We start from the raw sequence: 23,250 nt of genomic DNA, 5'->3' as shown, positions 1-23,250 counted from the left end.
AGCGAGAGTTACTGTAGCTGTGGTTTAAAGCTGTTTATATGTACTGCACTGAGTGATGGAAGATGGCTCTGCTACAGCTGCACTTTGTTTTTATCCTTCCAAGAGAGGTTCCCTTCCAAATTAAAACGAAGCTGCTTGTCCCCATTGAGTATACTTTTTGTTGTTGTTTTGTCTGTACTTCTGTGTTCCCTGACTTTGTCCTGACCTTATAAGACTGCCCACGTTGTCGGATTGGCGTGCCATATGGCTACATAAAAAGACTGCCTGCCACCGCGATCTCCAGATCTGTCACGTCTCAAAACCTGGGAGTTGTAAACACATCTTGTACGTTTGGTGTAGAAGTAAGGAAAGAAGGAAAAATTTACTCAAAATCCCTTAAGTTAGACAGCTGACTTCTTTACTGTTGTTCTCGTGTGAGTGGTCTGCGTGTTGCATCATGGCATGTTGGCGTCCTCCGTGCTCGCCTCCCTGCCGTCAGCCAGGCTCTGCTTTCCAGGGCACTTACTGAAGGGTCTGTGATGCAGTGCAGAAAATCAAGTTGCGTGCTAATCTCAAAAAGGGAAGGAAGAAAAAAATCTAAATTAGGTTCAATTGTCTTTACTTTGGGAGTTGTTTTTTTCTAGGCTGGTGATACCACAAGACTGCACTGGTGCTTGCCTTGAGCAATGTGGAGGAAGCATCTGCATTACTCTCGCTGAGGGCAGTGTTCCCTTCTCCCTGCCATGAAGAGTTGCTGTGCAGTGAAGTAAAAAAATGCAAAGTGCTTGAGATCAAATGAGATTCTGTAATCATTTGTTAAACGTGTTTTGATGCCATTGTTAGTATTTAGTGTTACGAATTGCTGTGCGAGTACTATGAAATAGATGTGGTTTATGTCCTGAAGAGCTTTATAATGAAAGCCATATGATGGAGAGATGTACAGTAACAAATGCAATTCATGCAACTCATGTTCCTTTTGCACCCAATTTTATATAATTTTCTATAAATTATGCTAAGTAACGGCAGTGTTAATTATAGCATTTTCTTTTTTTGAATTTGACTTTTACAGCCTTAGAAGTACTTTAATGAAGGTTTCTTACATTTCGTCTTTTCACAAAGACATTAACTCACTTTGTATCTTTCTATTCCCCTTTCCCTCTGTGGATAATTCCTGCATCTTTATACACCTGTCTTTGCCCATTTCTTCCTTCAGATCCCAAATTCTCCAAACTTGCTGCTGTGTTCATTATCCCTATCCACCTTGGCCTCCTCCACTTGTAGGCTTCTCTGAGCACCCTGTACTGCTACAGAAGTGTCTTTTAACCTTTGTAAGACATTTCCCTAATCTTTACCCTCTTCTGTGCGTTTCTTCTTGCAGCGAAAGCCAAGTCCAAGTGCGGTGCCACGTTCTTCCCCTGCGCCAGTGGCATCCACTGCATCATCGGCCGCTTCCGGTGCAACGGCTTTGAGGACTGTCCCGATGGCAGCGATGAGGAAAACTGCAGTAAGTAAAAAGCACGAGTGAAAGCATGTTTTCTTTTACCTTATCTATAGCACATGGAAAGGAAGCCTAGTTAGCCTTTAGCTTGGGTCAGATAACCTAGATGATGTGTGCTTTCTTTGTTTTTTTGAGAGTCTCTCAGTTGCATCGACTGTTGATGGTGTTAATAAAATAAGTCAAATCTGCCTCAAAAGGAAATGTAAACTTTAGTTCTTACCTCAGAGGAGTCTTATCAACCTCCTTGCACTAATCACTGCCTTACTTTCATCTTCCTTCGGAAGTGTATATGTTCTCTGAAGCACTGCTGTTTGCAGAAGGGAAGCTGCAAATCTTCCCTTCCAACCTAGCTACTTAGTTTTGTCAGGCGCTGGCACTGCCTCCTGCAACTTGTTACAGGGTGTATTTTCATGGTTGTTGGTTCAGCAGCTCAGATGAGACTTATGCAACAGAGCAATTGCTCTACAACAAGCAGTTCAAGAGTGGTGGTAGGGTGACATCCAACTTCTTTGCAAACCACTGCATTTTAAAATGGCATGATGGCCTAACTAATAAAGGCAAGGTTTCACCTGCTTTCATCTTGGTTTTGGTCGTGTCCAATTTCCACCTACACATACATAAACACTGTCTTTTTCATTAGTATATTCTACATTTCTTCTTCACTGTATTTTTTTTTCCAGTCTAAGTGGATGATTTCTTCAGCAGTGTTTTTTTTCTGGTTAATTTTAACATGTTTTCTGAGCCAATCATTGCTACAGGATGGAGCCTGTGCTACTGCGTGCACTGTCAAGCAAAATTAGCAACACTCAAAATTTAGCCTCTTACTGCTGTCAAAGATAGAGAACCATGTGTGACATCTACATCACAAAAACAGGGCTTGCCTTAAAAAAATATATTTTTAAGGATCCAGTCAGTAGGAGTGATCTTTTTATAAGGTCCAGCTCTGTTTTTTTGTACATAATGTCTGTATATTACGTTAAGACGCATTTGTAATTTTGAAATGAGATTTAAGCTGCATCTTTGCTTATAACAGGTTCTCTGTACTTGAATGCAATTCACATTGGGCAAATATTACAAATATGACTTAAAATTGTTTAATTCTTATTTTCCCATTTCTTGTCACCGAATAAGATTAATTATTTGTTTATCAGAGCATTTAGTCTTCTCTGTTTATACATGTTATCAAACAACAAAAAATAAAAGAAAGGGTTGTTTAGTGAAACAGGTTCTTGGAAGGAGAAGCAGGTTCTCAAAGTCAGATGTGCCTGCCAACACGCAAGCTTGAGCTCCTGAGTCGTTCAGCAGCTTGCAGGGAAGTCACAGCAGAGATATCATTTGAAGTACTACTTGACTTGGGCTAAAACCCTTGCGTGTGGCTGCATAGATCCATTTCTATCTGTAACTCTAGCAGGGATTTATCACAGCAGTAAGGAAAGGTTACGTTCGATCCAGCAGCCCTGCTGCTATTATCAGGAGCTGGTAAAAGCCCTGATGTTGCGTGGGTCTGTAGGCGGAAGCTCGCAGCAAATACTTGCTCATTCTCTTGTTGGAGCAGGCTGGGTTTTTCCTTTTAATGTCATTTAAAGGTCAGGAGGAGGCCAACAGACACCAATTTTCAAAGATAACAAAAGAGGCAATCTTTACCGTGATCTATCACTGTCTAATTCTTGGAGGACTTGCCTTTCTTGTTTGTGTGCTTCCCCCACATGTTGAGGTCCCTCTGGCAGCGTGAGCATCCTTTAAAGGTGCCATCTGTTGTTGGTCAAGAGGGAGTTCTGGCTCCTGGGAGGGCTGTGGCAGGGAGATAGCACCTCTACGGCGAGTATGAGGGTAGTGGAAGAAGGTTGAAGGCTAGGGAAATTACATTGCAGTCTTTGGGTTATCCTTGAACAAATGGACTAGAAAGAGGTTTTTACAAGTGTGCTTTGAATATCTTTGGGGTAGTGGACAGACAAATGGCAGGTTTCAGTTTAAAACAACCACCCTGGATATGGTTATGAATTCCTTAATTTCTCACGTGCTTGTAGCATGTAGCTCCAACAGAGCCTTCCAGCTGATAACAACAGGCCACTGATCTTCCTTTTTCTCTTTGCCGTTTAAGCACACACGTGGTATTTTCCAGCATACCTACATGTCTTGTCACGGCTTTGCTTATGTAGAGAAACAGCGCTGTAGGCCCTAAAGTGACCTGCAAAATCAACATGCTCTGCAAGTACGCAGCAGTTCCAGACCAAAGGAGATTTGGCATGTTCATAATAAATGTGCTTTTGGGGAGCTGGAGGAATTGCCCAGATGTAGGGAGTGTTTGTTATGTATACTGCAGATTACATGCATAGCAGACTTTAAAGGTCTTTTTTTTTTTTGAAAGACTCTTTAAGGGCAGTTCTTACTTTAAAGAATAAAAAAATAGGAAACCACTCAGTATTTGGGAACTGTAATCCCTTTTGTTATTGTGGCAGAGAAGCACTTTGAAGCAGACAAGGCATCTAAACAGCTTTTTAAGATTTTCAGTTGGAATGCTGCAGTCGGTTTCAGTCACCTCATTACCAAAAATTGGCGGGAGTTCAGAGAAGAGTGACAAAAATGATTAAGGGACAGAGAGATTGATTTATGAGGAGATATTAAAAACTGCTAAATTATGCATATCTCAGCTAAGCCATGACTACGCAGGAAGATAAGGCTATCTACGCTGTATGTGCAGGGTGCAAACACTGTTCAAGGAGGGATTATGTAGTTATGTATGCTGGGGTATAGCTAAGAGTAGAAGGATGAAATTAGGAAAGAGAAAACAAAGATGAGTATCAAGGAAATCTCCTTGGCAGTGAGACACATTGAAGCTGGGATGTAATCTCCTAGAAATGTTGAAACTGTGCTGCCTGAGGTTTTTAAATGAGACTAGACAGAGCAGTAAATAAGCTATAAGGTGCTAGGTTTACAGTGGGTGAAAAGACTGCTCTACCTAAATGAGTCTGCTTAAATACTATTCTGTTCTTACTGGGTGTGCATTCACCTAACTCACAGGGCCTTATTTTCCTGAAAGGATTTTCTGGGTGCGTATTACCCTCAAAAAGGAATTCCAAATTCAAACTGAGAATTTGAGAAGTGTCAACACTGCCATTGTATCAATTCAAAAAAGCAAGTTGGAAAAACTAGAACCAGTGGTAAATTAAACACCACACACCAGTTCTCAGCTAGGACTGTTGGCTTATAAGACTTGAGCTAAACTGAGTTTGTCATAAGGGGAAGCAAAAGGCAGTGCTGCCTTCCGTATGTCTTCAGGGTGAAGAAAAGCTGAGCACCTAACAGCGCTTGTTACAGGGACTCTCATGGAAGTGAACAGAAGGCTTATCACAACTGTGGGTGGACTAAACCTCTGTTAATTCTAATGAATCTTGTATGAATTAGAAATTAAATCTCCCTTTGCTCAGAGAGAGAAGGTGTGTTTGATTGCCAAGTTACTCCCACGTATTCAGTGAATTGACCAACTGTTGCATTGTGACCTGTTGTTGTTGATTGCTTAAAGGCTATTTCACTGCCCGGATAGGAGAATCTCTAATAAAAGATCTCACTTTCTCTTTTCACAGCAGCAAATCCCTTGCTTTGCTCTACTGCCCGATTCCACTGTAAAAATGGTCTTTGCATTGATAAAAGCTTCGTCTGCGACAGTCAAAATAACTGTCAAGACAACAGTGATGAAGAAAGCTGTGAAAGCCCTCAAGGTAGGCATAGGGTTTTTATTCTAATCTGCAACATTATCCCAACTCCAACTAATGCGGAGCAGGCACAGTAGAAAATATGATTCTCTTGGCTTGCTCTGTGTTTGCTAGAGCTGTGGTTTCCTAATCCTGCAAATGAGTGAAAAACTGTGTGTGTTTGTGTGTATGCGTGTATTTCATTAACAGTGTTCAGAGGACTGTTATCTTTCTCAGATTAATAAAAACGCACTTCTGCAGGAAGTGTTTATAATCTGTCATCCAGAGCTCGCTGAAGTTGCTGGGAATGCATTTAGTGACTTCCAAGAGAGACAGATTGGACCCAGAGGGATCAATAATAGAACTTCAGTTTGGGGAAGTTTGGTGGTCTGTCCGCTTACCAGATCAGTCCGTGTAAGCTTAAAGCTTTAGGCCCTCATTGCTCAGTTACTTTCTGCAGGGTATGTTTCACTGTGGGAGAAGACTACAGTGAAAGAATACATTACTACCCTTTTTAATTTCTGTTTCATAAGGAGAAAAAAAAATGAAGTCAGGGAAAAAGTTTTTACTAATGATTGAAAATTGTTTGCATTGAGTCTTGTGAGAATCTCAAAACACAATCTCTGGCATTTTTTTCTTTTCAACTTTTGCTCTATCTCTGCATACAGTGTTCCTCACATTTGTTTTCTGTAACTTAGTACCATGGTATTTTATGAAACATGAAATATATATGAATGACCTGAGGGTGACGAATGATGTGTATCAGGCATTAACTGCTAAACGTTTTCATGTCTGAGTTACTACTGAGAGACCAGAGTAGGAAAAAAGGGAGACTGGGTGGATGTTTGCAGGGATATCGCAGTGCGCTGGGACCTATAGAGAGCAGGATACATGAAGGGAGAGATAAGGCAGTGTATGAAAGATGGAATCTGAGAAATTGAAGGAGAATTACTTCAATATTTAGCTGCACTGATGATTTAGTCCTTCATGAAAGAGAAAATAATTCAGAGCTCAACACGGTGATAAATATTCTTGACAACTCATAAGGGAAGAAGGAAAACAAGCAGCAGCGATGTCAACAAAAAAGGGTTTAGAGCAGTGGTGTGTGATCATCTCCTCTGTGTGGTTTCTCTGCTTAACCTACGAGCTCTTTGTTGAGCTCGGGATGTAAAAGCTGAATGGGTCATCCTGGTACTTGCCCTGGTACTTGCCCGGGCTGTGTCACGTCCCGGGGATGTAACTCAGTTCAGAGAGAACCTCTTGCACTGCGGTCGTCTTGGGGAAAGGGAAGGGAAAAAGGGCTTGTGAGTGCATAACGCTCTGTATTGCTACTGCAGTAGTGCTGCTGTGCTGAGGGGTGAATTGTTTTTCACTATGGGCCTAGGGCAGCCTAATAAGATTAATGTGTGTGGTAAGGTTTTTTGTTGGGTTTCTCTTTTTTTGGCTTCTGTAGCTTAAAGCAGCAGTGTTCTTTCCAAGGTTGGGATGGCTGCTTCCTCTGCAGATTAATTGGCTGGATTGCCTCCAGGTTGTTTGTTGTCATGACAATCTGCTTTTGGAAGTGACTGTCAGGCTCCGGAGAAGAAAAGAGCTGTATTTCATGAAGCCGCTACTTCGTCTTTATCTTTGGTCCTTCTGGAAAAGTCAGATTAGTAAAGGGGGTTAAGCAAAGTAATTCTGCCTCTTTCTATGCATGAAAGAGCCCCCAAACAAGGAAAAAGGAACTCTTTCATTAGGACCAGAGCAGCAAGGAGTTGTTTTTATTTATATATTAAAAAACAAAAACACTCAAAGTACAATATTGGGAATAAGGAGTTTCTGAGGTGAAATTCTGGTTGTGGGGTGCGTGTGTGATTGTCTCTGTCCTTTAGCTGTTCAAGAGCTTCCCTGAATTGCCATTTCCCCATCTGTAAGTGGGATACGTTTGTATACCTGTCTTTCAAAGCGAGGATTAAACAGTGTAATGTGCTCAGCTTCCCATCTGAATGTAAATGAAGATTCCCTCTGGAGTTTGCAGCTATGGGTATGTCAGTCCTGGCTCCCAAAGACACCAAATACTTTGTGTGAATTGAGAATTTGAGGCTACAGTGGACAGAGTCTTTCATTTCTCACAATTCTTTCTATGGTAATTTATAATTACCATAATTATGATGAGTTTTGTGTTAACACAGCACCCAAGAATCCTGGTCATTAACTAGAACTCGAGTGTTCTGGGTGCTTAGGGACAGAGCAAAGCAAATCTGTAGGGCATTATAAAAGTAAGATGGAGGATTTTCTTTCCACTAGGCATGTTATCATGTCAAATGTAGTAGCTTTAATTCAGTGTAATTGAGTGCAGTCTGACGTAGGAGATTGCCCTTCTGTGCTATTTTCCTATCTAAAAAATTGTTGATTTAGCAATCACTAAGCTTTTGAACCACTCCCTGTAGTATGATAGTGTCATTATCGCCATTTAACAGATGGGGAAGAAGAGGCACAGATCAGCTAAACAAAACACGCTCAGAGTAACATCCGGGCTGGTAGTAGAGCTTCATCTCTGCTTGTCTGCTTCAGGGGAATGTCGTGAGACTTAATCAATGTTTGCAAACTGTTTTGAGATACTATGATAACATGTGGAATAGAAGTGTGAATTATTAATTGGTACTTTGCTCTCCTCCTGCTCTTGGGTATACTGACAAGTTTTCTAAATTAACACCCCTTCCTACTCCTCCATGAACTTCAAAGGCCTCCTTTATCCTGCTGTCATTTCTGGAAAGCTCCGGTAGCATATCTGTTTGGGTTGTGTCAGGTACTCCTTCACGCACAGGGTTCGTTTCAGTCAAACACGGTCACTCTGCAGGCTGGAAGAGAGGAATGTAACCCCCTTCTGAAAAGTGTGTCCCATGTCAAAGCCAGGTCAACACTTCAAAATGCACCCTTCTTGACAAGTAATGGCTTTGCTTGAACGCTGAGAGTTGAGATGAGCCTGAAGCTGTGGGTTTATAAAGATTCCTTTTAGTCATAAATAGGGGTGGATTTGTTTGGGGACAGGGGGAGGAGACAGAGGCCCCAAGGCAAAAACGGGAGTAAGGTCAGATTCCTGGAAACAACTCCCTGCCCTTCTTTGTCCTTAGCACTTGTTGCACATCTTATAAGGGTTTGCACATCTTAAGGGTGCAAGCAAGTGCTGCGTATTTTACAAGAGTCTGTACGTCATGGGGGAAAGGGTCAGTTTAAAAACTTAAACCAAGACAATCTAGAAGCAAGTCAAATCATTCTGCTCTCTTTCCCGACATGGGTATTTTAACCTTGGGCTGCTGTGGTAATCCTCAGAGCTGTTCCTTTAGTCCCACCCCAGACACACTCCGCTTGTCTCTGGTTTCCAGCGCTGAAGTTGAATGGCCGGACTTTTCCTTTAGTCTAGTCTGTGGTATATTCATCCAACTATCTGCCCGGTTTTTGGACTGGATGGGAGGATATAATTCCTTGGGTTATCCATACCAGCACATACACGTAACTCCTGGAATTGCTCTTTCAAAGGCTTTATTCTGGTTTTAATGACACTTGATGTGGCAGGGGCTTGCAGTGACTGGGATTTCTGCTCTCATTCTGCACTTACTGGATCTTTATCCAAAAAAGTTGCTCTCCCCATCCACTTTTTTCCTCTTAGAGCTTTGAGTCCCTCCCATGCCCTGAATCCACTGCTGGTGGTAACCCATCTGAGCGGCCTTCTGCCCAGCACGGGGGATTCCCTGCTGTCTGACAGCTCTCTGACAGAAGGGAATTCCTTGTTCTTAATACTTTTCAACAACCATGCAAATTTGTTCAGCTCGAGGGCTACGTAACTTATTCCTTTAATTGCTTTTAATCTAAATGTGTTTTCACACTGCTTCTTCCTTAAAATTCTCCTCCATTTTGTACTGTTGGTCTAGAAAGATTTAACACAAACAAAAGCACACTGGCTATTTGAATTCAAACTCCTCTTCCTTTCACGACCCTTCTTTTCTTTCCTACTAAGTTTGTTAAATACTTTTATTAGCCTTAACCCCGTTGCCTAGGAAAGAGGGTTTCTTTGCACCAAGTCCACAGTCACTGACTGGTGCTGGCTCCAGTAATGTTGCCACAATTGGAGCTCCGCAGTTGTTAGTAAACAGTGCTGCTGTGGTCAAGTTATACACCACATGTTTTGGAGGTGTCCTCATTTGCACGTTTGTACTACATTTCTACAATACATTTGGCAATGGCCGCTGTTGCACGTGTGGATGCTTCCTTATTTATTTTTGTGTGCTTTTAATTGAGTTCTCATTAGGATTTTGATGTACCTCAATATTCTAAAACAAATTTAGAAGTGTACACAGTTGGCAGAAGTCTCTGATCTTCCTTCCATGGCATATATAAATTGCTTGTATCAAAATTGGCAGCACGCTGAAAATTGAAAAATCTGACCGTGTCAAACAATCTGACAGCCAAGTGGAACAAACACTCCAAATTTCAGTGATATACCACAATACTCGATCTATAAAAAAACACAAAACAAATAGCTCTCAGAGCATCCTGCTCCATGTGGAGCTTGTAGCCAGCCCTTTGCAGATGGCAAACAGGAATTCTGGAATTCCCGAGTGCTGTGGTATCACTTAGGCTTCCCAAAGCCCTGTAGTCTCAGTCCGGCTGCACGCGTTTCCTCTTATCGAGTCTCTCTTTGTCTCATTATTGACTCAGTCTGTAAACTGGAGCTCAACTGGCAATTACTGTGCGTCAGCTTAGTCCAATTCAGCCTACAGCTGGAATTTAATACTCGGAGGTAGACTGAACAGAAGCACAAACTTCAGAAGGGATACAAATAAAATGTCACTGAATGTTTTATTAAATAGAAGCTATGCCTGAGCATATTTAGCTCTCTAATAACCCTGTTTTATAACACTTGCTGGATGGAAGTGATCCCGTCAACTGTGAATTCTGTCTTTTCTCCATTCCCTGATCAAGTTCAGGGTGCTGCTTTCCCTTTTCCTCTCCTCATGAGACTGTTTGAGAGGGTTTTTGTCAAAAAACAGATTGATACATCTGTGTGGAGTAAGGTGAGCTCCAGGATGCCCACATTGGTACTAGTTAGTACTGGCATTTTGGATGGCTGATCAGTTCACCTGTGAACTGGTTTCAACAGTGGGTTTCACACCACAGTCCCCGCTGCCTTTCAAGCCAGTCTTTCCTTTGTAAAATTGTTCATTTTTCCATTTCATTTGAACAGCAGGTAATAACACAGAGGTTTTAGATGGCCCCAGCCCAGTTGAGAAGCATGGTGACTTCTGAAGGGGGCAAGGAAGAGGAATCCTGACCTGACTGCGCACGGAGGCTGTGCAATTTCGGGAGTGTAAAAAGCTGTGGGGATCACAGGGAGAAGCCTGGGCATCTGGTACGAGTGTGTTCGAGTTGCTGCGCCTTGCAGTTCCTTCAGCTTGCAGGGATGCAGGGGTTTTGCTGCAGAAGAGGCTTACGTGCCTGAGGAGGAGCCTTGCAGTGCCCCTGGGCACTTTGGCCTAGCATTTTGGCAGAGTAACAGAAGTGCTGCCGAAATGTTAGACTACTGCTGTTGGGAGAGCGGCTAGTCTACTAGACGCAGCTGTAATGTATCCATAGACAAGCAGTGACTTCAGGTCTCCAAACGGGCAACAAACTTGCTGAAAAGGCTATCTGTGCATCTGGGAGGTGTCCAGCCCACCTTCCGTGGGTTGGAGCTGAAAACACTTACAGCAGGAGATGACTTGGCAAGTGTAAAAATCAGTTGTATGACCTTCATTAAATCTTAGGTGAGTTGTTCTGCTACTCAGGGCTCACTGTGTTTGCCAACAGCTTTAGAAGCAGAAAAAAAAAGGGGAGGATCTGGTGACTATCACCTGGCCCTGAAAGCAGTTCCTTAAAGAGTGTATGGACACGGACAGGGACCTGTCCCTGTCTCCAGCTCATATTAAACCTGTTCTGTAAACAGGTTACTTGAGGATGCTATGTAAGCCTTCCCTAAACTGCAGCTTACTCTAATGATGGAAATGCCCTTCTTATGGGAGTGCATTATTGGACTCTTGCTGTAATCTGGTGGTGGTGTGGTGTGTTTTTTTTTTGTTTGTTTGTTTGTTTTTTGGTAGCTGAGGCTGAAATTGTGGTTCTCAAGCTAGGTAGGAAAACAGTGCAGGCAGGCAGTAATCACCTATCAGCTGCTTTGCTTTCAGCCAGAGGCTGATTAGGGGAGCTGGGAATTGAGACTGTGAATGGCATGTTTTTTCTCACCTGTGCAGAAATGAAATAAGAGCTCTTAACAATTGTGTCCAGATATTTTTATCTTCACTTTGTTACATATGCCTCATTAACAGCTCCAGAAAAAGGTGATGACATGAGTATCCAGTTTCTTTGCCTGTGCTTCAAAACTTCAAAAACAGGTGATAAAATGTCAAGCTAGAGGAAGACAAGTTTAAAATAAAGGACATTTTTTCCCATTGTTCTTCAGGCTAATTAAATTCTCCCTTGAGCTCTCATTAGTAAAAATCAATTCCTTTCAAATACTTTTTCCACAAGTTTTTAACAGCATGTGGGTGTTTGAAATACACCATACGTTTTGGCAATGTCATGCAATGTCCTGGCTGCTGAACTGCATTAACTTTTCAAAGATGTCAGTGTCATTTAATTGTGTGGAAGGCTTCTGTTGCAGAACAGTAGGCACAACCCCCCAGTCTTTTCGCTGGCAATGGAGAGAATCCAGATGAAAGGCACGCATGTTGATTTTTGACTTTCCAGTCAAAACAGTTCCAGGTAAGGTGGAAAAGGATTATAATGTTTGTATTTAAAGAGAAACTTGATTTCCTGTTAGCACAGTTTCAGTACCAGGAAGATCTTTTGTTGGTTTTGTTGTTGGAAAAAGTCATTGTCATAGCAAATGGGAGAAAAGGAATTAGGGAGAAAAGGGCCACAGCAAAGGCTTTCTGGTTTAAAGCCACTACACAGGTTTTCTGGTTTAAGTATTGAAGAGGAGTTCTCACTAGCAGAGTGAGAGTTACACTGGCCACCTCTTCATTTTCTAGCCCTAACCTTCATTCATCAGACCTGGCTGCTTTAATTCTGCTTCCAAGCCCAGCCGAGAACTGGTCTGTATGGCTTTCCTGCCAACTCTGGCCCATCAGCCCTGCACCTTCCTCGGGGTGGCAATCCTTGGTCTTTAGCCTGACTATTAGCTTTAATCTGAGCTAGCTGATAAAGCTTCAGCATAAATCGAGCTTTGAGACCTATCTGTGTTGGCCATGGCAGCAGAAAGTCTAATGCTAATTTAACCTCCAGTGCCTTCACAAATCTTAGTTTGGCATTCTTGTGTCTGTAACCACTAATTAGAAATGATTTCCTAAAGGGAATGACTGGGGCAGCTTGCTACCTTAAGAAGTTTGTGCAGGAAATTGGGTGGAGAGCACAAGAATTTTCTTGCTCCTTAGGAGTGAGTTGTTCTTTTTGTCAGCAGTAGGATTACACTGAAGATCAATTTTGCTGCTCAGACCTGCGTGAGCAGGAAGAAAACATCCCAGAATCTTCTGTGAGGCTTTTGGGTTTTGCTTTTTATTACTATCATCTTTATTTTTATTTTTTTTCCTGCAGCTGCTGCAGTAAAGTTGGTGGAAGTGGCTCCTAAAATGTCAGGCTCCAATTCTGTCCCCAGCTGAAACTATTTTTGCACGTGGTTAAAATCTGTATCTGGGAATAATTTGTGACATGTGAGCTCTAACAAAGCTCATATGTGTGTTCTTACTCAAGTGTAAAGCCACAAGCAAGTCAACATGACCAGGTGTAAAAGTTAGTGTCTATAGCCAGACGTTGTAGCAGTTTAATACAGAATCAGTTATGTAATTGACTTAAATCAGCATCATTTCTGTGTAGACAGTCCCCGAGAGCAGGGTTACCAAGGTTTGTTGAAAAGTTTTACTGACATCTGCTCAGCAAGAATAAAAGCGGTGAGTCTGGGTCAGCCAGATGTCTCTGCAACTAGAAGCTGTGCTGGTGCACTGCACTTGTCTCGTAGGAGAGCAGTGAGAAATGCAGAATTGCCCTCAAATGCGGAAAACCCTGTGTTGGGGGGACCTTGTTAGGTCTGGACAGCTTGTGTCTGCTTTCTTGAGAAATCCTTGTTTAGATTAATTATGTTTTTTCTGTAAGTGGCTTTATGTAGCTGGCATGGCCACAATTTTACCTTGCCTTACAGAAAATACAGCTTCATATATTTTAAGATAAATAAGGGTGTGGGAAGCTGTATGTATTTGAGGGATACCTCACAGCTGTGTTGGTATTAACATCAGCGTGGCTACTAGACATCTCCATGCCTTTTTGGAAGAAGGAACGGGAATGTAAAGCTGGTTGCAGCCAGGTCAGTGGGAGGGTTAACTTTCTGCAGCTGAAGCAAATGGCTTTTGTGTCTACTGCAGGTCATGCTTCAGTTGCTGTACCAGTCTGCTGTATTCACTGTGGAGCAAAATTGCTTCAGGGTGATGTTTAAAACCCAAGGAAGTTGCCAGCTGGGGTTCCAAAGAAAGGTATTTCATGCTGCCTGGTCTAAAACTAGCAAATGAAACTTGATAAGCAAATGGATTACCACCAAAAATAAAGTTTGTTGCCAGACTTTAGATTAAACCAAGATTGATCCCCAGTCAAGCATTTCAGTACCTGTAAATCTGTGAGGGATGGGGCTGTTGAATTCTTAGCTTTACCTTCTTTGCTGCTCTTGCATTAAAACTTAGGTCCCAGAGTCTGATCAAGCTTTCTTGGAAAGCTGGGCACCACAGCAGGCTTTCTGCCTACTGAAAGTTGTGAAGTGGTGAGAGACACCATGCCAGTCTTCAGTCTGTGTGCTGCTTCCTGAGCTTGCCAAACGAACTCAAGCTCCCATCTCACATTACCAGATATTCTGTGCTAATTTGCTGTAAAAGATTACGTTAAAAATCCATATTTATAAGGGATGTTAAAAACATAAAGCAATTACATGGTTTTCAATTACATAAACATCAACATGCAATGGGAATTAGAAGCTGAATAATTAATTTTCTGTTCATTTGTAATATGGAGTTTATGCAAACAGTAAAACCTGGAGAACAAGCAGAGGGAGGAGTGCAGAGGAAACAGTGAGGGAGTGCCATAACGTCTGGTCTCCAAACTAGCTTTTAGTATTTCTGTTCCAGTCCAGATCAGATGTCCAAGTAGATATTGGCTGCCAAGGAAAGGAGTGATCTGGTGAGAGCATCTGCTGAGCACTGGGTGCAGAAGTTGTGTTTGTACCTACACCCTGTAGTTAAGTAGTACTTACATTATCCTGGCTGAAGGTTTGGAAAATGGGGTGCATTTCTCATGTCCTGAGCACTGAGGTAGCAGCAGTGACAGCCACCTGGATTCTTCTTCCTGTTGACCTGGTTGACCATGGGCATTTTGGGTAAACTTTTGTCAAATGCCTTATCTCTGTTTTACAGATGAAGAATACCAAACTTCTTACTTCTGAAAGCTTTATGACGGATTATAAAGTAATGTGAGGAAAATAAATATCATGAATCATTTCTGAATATTATGTGTCAGCTGCTGTGCACCTGCAAGTCACTGTGAGGTCCGGGCATTGGTGCCAAATCACATCCTCCCAGGCTTCAAAGCAGAAGCTTCAAGGTCTGCTCTCTACCTTACTTTAATTTATTTTAATAGCATTATTGCACCACAGTAAACGCAGCAATTACCAACTAGTTCTTAAGTGGAAATAATTTTGGGAATATGATGTTCTGGTTAAGAGGTTAGGTAATATGTTCAACAGTACTAAAACCTCAGGGATTTAAACTAGCATTTTCCATTTGTTCAGCTGCTTATTCTTAGATCCTCATTTCCCTTTCCTTCCTATGTGCTGAATAGCTAGGAAGCACCAACCTCATTGTAGTGATGGCTGTCCAGGAAAACGCTTCTAAGACTTCTTGAAATAGGCTTTTCCATGGTGGGTGGTGCTCGTGATTTACCCTTTACAAGTGAAGACTTAAGGTTTGTAGAAGTAGAAAACAATAAGCATGTGACTTGAAGAAAGCAACGTGGTGAGGGAGAGGGAGGTTATTTCCTTGGTTAAGAGCTGGACGACTACGATCAACCAGGAAGAGGCAGGAGGATGAGAAGAGCATATGTTCGTTCAAAAGCTAGCAAATTCCAACTGTTTTTTTTTTTTTCTGCTGTTGTTTATGCTTGCTAGTGAATCCAACTTTGGCTGACCAGGTCGGATCAGGTATGTTGGTGATCAGTTGGACTGAGAGGACCGTAAGAGTTGGGCTCAGACAGCAGGGTGGCTGCAGCAGGTGTGGGAGGACTGAAGCAGCTGTTGTGGCAAAAGTGAAACATGGCAGTAGTGTGCAGAGCCTGGCTTTCAAACAGGGGATGGAGATGATAGGAAGGGCTGAAGTCGTGTTCCTAGTTCATAAAATTGTATTTTGTTTTATGAAAGGATCACTTGTCCTGTAGTCTTGCCATTTGCTCTTCTGTGGTATCCAGCTGATACAGCGTGAAGACTGAGATGGTGGTAACAATCAGCTCTTATACCCACCCATACCATTGTTTTTGCGATGAATCAGATGCCAAGGTTTACATTCCTGAGCCCGATATCTTATTCTTTCCATTGAGCTTGCAACACCCATGTGATTGAATCACTGAGTGTTTGTACAAGCCGCTGCTGGGCTATCTCTTGTCTTCCAGCCTGCCCTTTTCACCACTTTTTGATATATAAATCCCAGAAAGTTGATGATTAGTTGGTGGCAGCGAGAGATCAGATTCTAGTTATGACTGATAACTGTAAGAAAATATCCAGAGAGTACTTTCCTGGCCAAATTGGATGTAATTCAGGACTCTGTACGTGAAGGAATCTGGCTGGAGGTGCCTGAGGGAAGCACACTGAGGCGTTATCGTGAGCTTCCATACTGCAACAAGGTGCAGCCTGATGCCTTTGCAAGCTGTATGGCTTGTCGGAGGTGGAAACCAAGCAACATGGAAAAACACTTGAGAAATGAGCTAACCTGCTAATAATGAATTTTCCAAGAAGACACAAGAATGCTTTTGGTCTCTGCCTTTCTTATCTGTACATCCGTCTTGAGTTCAACCTTTCCTGAAAACCTACTATAAATACGGAGCAGAAAAAACAGACTGAACATGTTCTTGCAATTTTGTGTTCATCATTTTAGATGATGTCAAATTTGTGCTTCTCTCTGGTTTTGTTTGTTGCATTCTTTCCTATAAACCACCCCAACCTTTTCCTCTTGTTAGTTTGCTTTCTTTATCTCTCCAGTTCTCATCACGTTTTCTTCATGTGCTTGGTTTTGGCTTTTGTTGACGCATCAAACAAGGGGAACTCTACATTAAGCTGAATTCAGACTTCAGTCACCTACACAGAGTTAAAATACTATCAAATTTTGTTGCTCTGTTCAGGTAAATCTTTCCTATTCAGTACTTATGTTCTAGTGTCACCCTGGAGGGGTAGGTGGTGGTCTAGGCTTTGAACACACAAATTCAGAAAACAAAAAAAAAAAAAATGAGGGAGGAATCATACATCCCTGAGAAGACTGGATAGAAATTCCTTAATTCCATACAGCTCTCTGATATGGACCATGTCTCTCCTCTCTGATATGAGTGCCAGATAGTGGCCCTCTGAGAACATCATCCAGCTGGCAGTATTCATAGCAAATGTGCATCTTGTTTATAATTTCAACAGACTTAATGCTACAAGTTTAATGGTGTCTGTAAGTCACAGGTAAGAGTGAGTAGGAGTCAATTCCTGATCCAGTTGTGCTAAAGCTGTTAGAGCAGGAATTTCCTTTCCACCTGTTTTACCACGATTCGTACTACATATGCTTTATTGCCTTGATTTATAGCATATGTCGTGAGTTTCTCTGACACTGCTAGCAATTCCATGCATGCGGTTTGCCAGGTAGGAGCAGTCTCCTAATGCTTTTGCCATTAGCTCTGTGTTTTGGCAGCACTGTTTTCCTGTAGGACACCGGAACCCAGCATGTGAAATGGAAAGGGGAATTTTGAAAGAAGCTGCTGCATTAAACTTCTGTTGGAGAGGGAAGTTTCCACAGGAACTAGGCTAATAACCTACCTCCTGGGTGCCAGCTGTGAGCAACCAGTTGATCAGCCCTCTGCCATGTGCAGCTCATGGCAGCAAATGAAGCATCGCAGCAGTTGGTGCAAGGCAGGAGCTGTGCTAGTTAAAGTTGCTCACTCCCATGTTAAGGGGAGGAGGATGAGGAGACCTTGCAGTATGGCAGGAAGGCAGGCTTCTGCTGCAAGTCATCTTGCATTGTTTGTCATGGCTATGCATCCATGAATGGTGTGTTGGAAGAAAATCTCTTCCTGGGTTTCTGATGTTTTTCAACCACAAGTCTTCTTTATTTGGAACAGGGTTGAGTTCTTTGCACTGCTCTTCCCTAAGCTTTTCCATCTCTGGAGCTGATTGAGGAGAGTAAAAGGGGGAGAAAACCACCAACAGAGAAAGTCATCCTTTTTCACTTCCTTGCTGTTCCAGATGCTACAAGACTGCTTCTCCAAAACAGCTACATTAATTTTATGGCAGTTGCCTCTGGAAGTGTAATCCCAACAAATTATTCTCTCTCTCCTAATGTGTTCATCTCTTCTCTTGGCTGTTTGAAGGTGTTTCTTTAGCTTTTTCCTCTTCCTCTTCTCTTTCCTTCTTGTCCCTTCTACTTTTATGCTGCGTACCTCCATCCTTTTCACACAGGGAAAGGAATGTCTCTCTCGTGTGGGTGCTGTGGTTATGTTTCAGCAAGAAAACCAAAAGTTGTGATGGTGGATTTTTTTCAAAGTGCGTGTTTAGATGTACAAATAATGCCAATTTTAGTAGGTTCTGTGCTCCTAGGCATATTTGAAAACAACACCTTTTTATGTAAGATCAAGATCTTTAAAAAGGAGATAAAAAACAAAGCACTGTAGAAAACTTAATGCAGACAGAACTTTTCTCTGATTGGGAGAGCACCAATATGAACAGATACCATGTGAACTTTTGTTTCACTTCCCTCCTAGTTAGAGGCTTCAGAAATGATCTCCTTGCCAATTCCATTTGCCCTGTGAGCGCCGCTCTGCCAGGCTTTGTGCAGTGCAGGCTTCAAGGCATCAGGTAGTGAGGATTTCATTACAGTTCCCAGATCATTATTCTACCTGCAATTCTCGCAGTAAGTTTTCCTGTTCTGACTTCACCTCTGCTCTAGAGCAAAGTAAAACTCTTTGAGTATTACATTCCGTGCTTGGTTTCTGGGCCCCTACAAAGCTGTAGTGCAGGTCACTTACTGCAGATAGAGAATGACACTAACCTTTACCTTTCCTTTCTGTTTTATATGGAGAACAAACTCTAGTTCTTAGATATACCTGGAACCCAAATCAAGGAACGGATATATCTCAGCTTTTGTGGATGAAGACTGATGTTGAGATTAAAAAGCACCACCACACTACTTTGCTTCCACTCTTACTATAAACCATACCATGAATGTGCACCATGTGTTAGTGAACACCCATTCTGCGTGCATTTTTTATGAAGGTCTCAGGCTGGTTGTTGCTGACGCTTGCTAAATTACTCTTACAAGAAGATTCTGCTTGTCCTGAGATAGGGTCAGGTAGGACTGAGCATGCCTTCTGGCTTGCTGATTTTTCAGTGGTGAGATCAAGCTGAATTCAGGCCTGCTCTGTCATTAGGAACCTATTAAACTGTTGCTCTATGGCTTCATCTTTAAATGTGGACTTTACTATTAATGTTTGGTGTGTGGTTCATGCTGTCCTGATTGCCTTCTGTCCTCTGTTTTCTGTTTTTGTTTTTTTCCCAAGTCTCATATGTTTGCATAGGTGCATCATTTCAGAGGAATACAGGAGGGATGCAGATGTTATGACTTCATTTATTTATTACACTGTTTGGGCTTTTTTGATCTCTGGATCTCAAAACAACATTCAAATAAGGATTCTCTTTCATTTTTCTTGGCACTAGTTTCTCTCCCCATGGATGGAAGTGACTTAAGTTGGTTCTCACAGTCAGTGACTGATAAAAAAAAAAACATGACTCCACCCTCAGTCTAGTTGAATTTATTACCTATTTCTGTTTTGCTAGATCTCAATTTCCAAGGCCTCCTTCTGCCCTGCACAGTTTACATTTAGAGTTTCAGGCTGAATGTGTGCCCTGTGGGCCTGGGGAGGGGAAAGCTTTGCGCAGGGTTTCCCTTTCCCATTTTGCTTGGCTGTCCCTTAGCCCCTTAGCCAAGGGTCCAGACCCTTGTCCCCAGTCTGGCCAGGTCCTTCCTTGCTGGGGACTGTGCCTGGGGCTGCAAGCTAAAGGCGGCAGCTCTGCGATAGCCCCAGCAAGCTCTTGACAGCATTTGTTGTCATAGGCATTTTAAACTGCATGAAAACATGCTTCCTTTCTTCTCAGGAAGCAGAAACGTGTCTTACTTGCCAAGTATTGCATGAAATGTCCAGAAAGAAGATCTGGTTAGGAGGAGACCTTCCTTGGGAAGGTAGGAGAAGTGGAAGATAGGATTTGTGGGGTTTTGTTCTTACATTTTGTTTTGGTTTACTGCTTTGAAACTACACCTATCATGGTTTATAAAATACTTAAATTATCTGCCTACTGGCTTGTTAGTTTCCATTTTAAACCTGGATATAATTGACGTAATTTTATAAATACTGAAAAAAAAATGAGAAAGTGTAATACTACTTGAGGCATCTTGTTCTTCAGAGCATTATGTATATCGCTTTCTCTGCCAGTTCCTTTTGCAGAACGGTTATTTGCAGCTTCAAAGTATTTATACTGCTTAAGAGCAGTGTTAAGTATCTTAATTAGCTTGGAAAATGTTCTGGGCTTTTTTGTTCTTTAATATATTTTAAAGATATTTTCTATGGTGAGACTTCAAAGTGCCACTTCTGCAATTCCTTTGACTGTGCAAGTGAGCTGTCATATTCTCCAGAACTGAAGCTACCTGCTAGCATTTGTTTTGCTTTCAGGACATCTCATCAGATCCTTTTTTTGCAGATAGGCCCACAAGCCCCATTCAAAATTGTCAAGAAGAGTTGGTGCCACATCACTGAGCCGTTTATAGCAAGGAGGAGGGAGAAGGCTGGAGGGAATGCTGTATGCTTTGCTGGGGTGCAACATGTTAATGGGCTGCGTACATCCTCCTTGTACATTGCCCAAAGAAAAAGGGGCACCTGCCCAGAGCCTGGGGTCGGCACAGGAAACCAGCCTCCATCCAGTGCTTTGGGGTCTATGCCCACCCCTCCAGTCCTCAGCTCTTTGCATTTTGTTGTTTCGTCTCAGTGTTTCTTTGTCAGTTAGTGAGCTACTGACAGATTTTAATAAATATATCATTGCTAGAAGAATATACTCGAATGTTAAGCAGAAACTTCTGAAGCTGTGAGTGGGCATTAGAAGTTGTCAGAGGGAGTTCAGCTGGGTGGAAAGGGGGATCTCTTTGGCCAAAATACTGAACTCCCTGAGAGTCCCGTTTCTACCCCCACCCCCAGCAACTTGTTGCTGCTGCTTGTTAAAAAGGTATTTATGCAGTCTCACAAAGGTATTCAGCGCTCAGTCTCACATTCATTTGCTGGTGGTGCGGCACCAGTCGCCCTCTCACGACCCTTGGTGAAAAGCCTTTCATTTGCCCTTCAAGTCGTGCCTTCAAGTGCAGGCGGTCGTTTGGCCTTCCGTCACTTGCTGAATCCTTGGGGACCTGCTGAAACGAGACAGAATACGTTCGCTATGGAAGAGCACAAGGGGAGATTACTGCTCGTACTGGTAATTCTGAAGGCTGCCTGTTCTCTTCTTTTGCTCTCTAATTAGGCAAAATACTCTGCCATCTCCCCACCAGCTCGTTTGACAGTTTCTGATGGACATGAGAGGGATGGTGCATGTTAGGCAGCATGTCTCAGTGGTACGAGAGCAGCTCTGGGCTCTTCTGCTGTAGCTGATGCCACCCTTTCCTGGAGCTGTTTGCCACTAGAGATGGCAAACAGCCTTTGGGGAAAAAGCACTGTGTGGTTGGTGTGTTTTTGGCTCCAGTGGTGCAGGAGCAATACTGGAAAAAGTAGAAAAGTAAACATAAGTGGGAGATAAGACCCTTTCCCACTGTGCTGGCTCAGGGAGAGGAGGGCAAGGATTTCAGGGCTGTCCTGTGGCAGGTAAGTGTGGGTGGCGAACGTTGGCATGCTCCGAGTGGGCGCGTTTGCAGAAGATGGCGTCATCCTGGCTTTTCCCAGTTCGTTCTGTCCTGTTCCTTAGTGTTTTCTGTCAGCCCTGCAGAAAGCCACTGCCTCTTCTTTCACCTGCGTAGCTCAGCTCACGAACCTCACAAGGACGAGGCAGCTGTCTGCTGTCACTTAGCAGTGCTCACTGCTACGGATTGTGGTGCCGGCTCTGCTCGAGCCCCGGGCGCGCTGTGACGGAAGCAGAGGTTGGGCCCGCTGAGGGGGAGCTGGCACGGCAGCAGAGGGTCTTGGTGAGACATGGTGCTCGTTCCTACAGGTCGTAGTAATCTTGCTGTACTGACTCACGGTCAGTTAGATAAACATATTACTGCATCTTTTTTCATGTTGCATATATTTTTATCTATCAAACGTACGTTTTAAAAACATAGTACTTCATGTAGGCCTCCAGAGCCCTGGCTGGTTCTTTCCATGCTCAGTTGGATGCCTTTTACTTCCAATTTTTCCTCACAAACCACCAAAAGCTAATTTCATTAGAATAACTTGCTGAAAAGAAACGTGTTTGGAGAAGTCCAGAAGGCTAAGTGGGCGTCTGAGTGCTCTGACAGAGAAACCGCTTTGCTCTCGGTGAGCGCTTTGTGCTGTGGTAGTTCTGCTTTTAGGTAGCTTTCCAGACGTGTTGCATCGAGGGCAGTGGGCACAGACGTTGTAATACGAGCCCTGTGAAAAATGCCAAAAATGAACTGCAGATCAGGTATTGAAACCTTGAAGTACAGAACCATATTTCAGTCAGAATGAAGCCTTTGAACGTTGCAGAATCTTCTAGTGCGATGCTGAGGCTTTCTCTAAAAATGGCTGCCTAATCTGCAGAATTTCTATTTCTACTGTTTGCAGTAGTGTTTTCGTTTTCTTTCCCTTTCTTCCTCCCTTCACACCATCACATGCATCTCAGGAAACTCATGTACCCTAATCCTATGCTTGGCCCACGAGACCCAATGAGCTAATAACCTGAGAGTAAATTGCTGTAGCAACTGCATTCACAAGTATCATGAACAGCTTCTTTAAAGTGGTGTTTGATTACTTGAGACATGGGTTTCAAAGCATTAAAACAGCTTAAATAATTACTTGGCTAAAGCAATAAAGTTCTGTGAATAAATTTCATTTTTTTCCAACCTTCATTTTTTTCCTTTCCAGAAAATGGACAAGAAGCCTGTATTAAAAAGTAATTAAATCCGCAACCCAAGCAAGACAGAAAATTCAAAATTTAATGCAAATGCAGTTTTTTCATTTTGCAGATGATTGTTGCCCATTCACACACACACACAAGTATGCACATCATTAGCATTGACAAAGAGCTGATGGTTAACTTTGAAATTCTTGGTTTCCAGGAGTTTATCTCACAATCTCATTATGTAAATACATTTTTTTAACTTGAGCTTTTGCCATGAGAATACGTGTCTGTCTCGAGCCCTGCACAGGATGCATCCTGCAAAAGCTAGGCAGAACTATCTGTTCTGTTGAAAGGGAGTCATGTTGCTTTGATTTATAATTAATCTTTAAGAATCTAAAGCATCGTGACAGTATAAAACAAACAAATCTGACTGTCTGACAGTGGTGTTTGCCAGATGAGACAGTGACCCACATTGCATTGTATGCATTGCACTGTATGCATGGCACTGAGGCTTGGTGGACTGCTGCTGTGTAATTGCTAGCACTGCTGAAGAAATGCTGTGTGGTGTGTGAGGCTGTGCCTTGGTTGAAAATTTGTAGAAAGGAATATACTTTAAGAACATGTATCTCTGGCTATCTGATAAAAATTGAAAAAAAAAAATAAAAATCAGTATTGGAGCCTTAATTTTGCCATGCATATTC

General features: G+C 42.5%; 1 protein-coding gene across 10 annotated transcripts in view; it reads left to right on the top strand.

Moving 5' to 3' along the window:
- The window catches only part of LDLRAD3 (low density lipoprotein receptor class A domain containing 3), a 121,496-nt gene that overhangs the window by 61,110 nt on the left and 37,136 nt on the right, over window positions 1–23,250 (top strand). For 9 of the 10 annotated variants that reach the window (XM_080594065.1, XM_080594062.1, XM_080594064.1 and 6 more), the window contains 2 exons: window positions 1,358–1,483; window positions 5,062–5,196. In XM_080594065.1, coding sequence (XP_080450191.1) covers window positions 1,358–1,483; window positions 5,062–5,196 — 261 coding nt within the window. The remainder of the gene's footprint in view (window positions 1–1,357; window positions 1,484–5,061; window positions 5,197–23,250) is intronic. The other variant, XM_080594059.1, reaches the window with a different exon arrangement.

The sequence above is a fragment of the Anser brachyrhynchus genome (genome assembly GCF_964034855.1).
Source record: "Anser brachyrhynchus genome assembly, chromosome: 5".
NCBI lineage: Eukaryota > Metazoa > Chordata > Aves > Anseriformes > Anatidae > Anser > Anser brachyrhynchus.
This window is presented reverse-complemented; position numbering and strand designations above follow the sequence as displayed.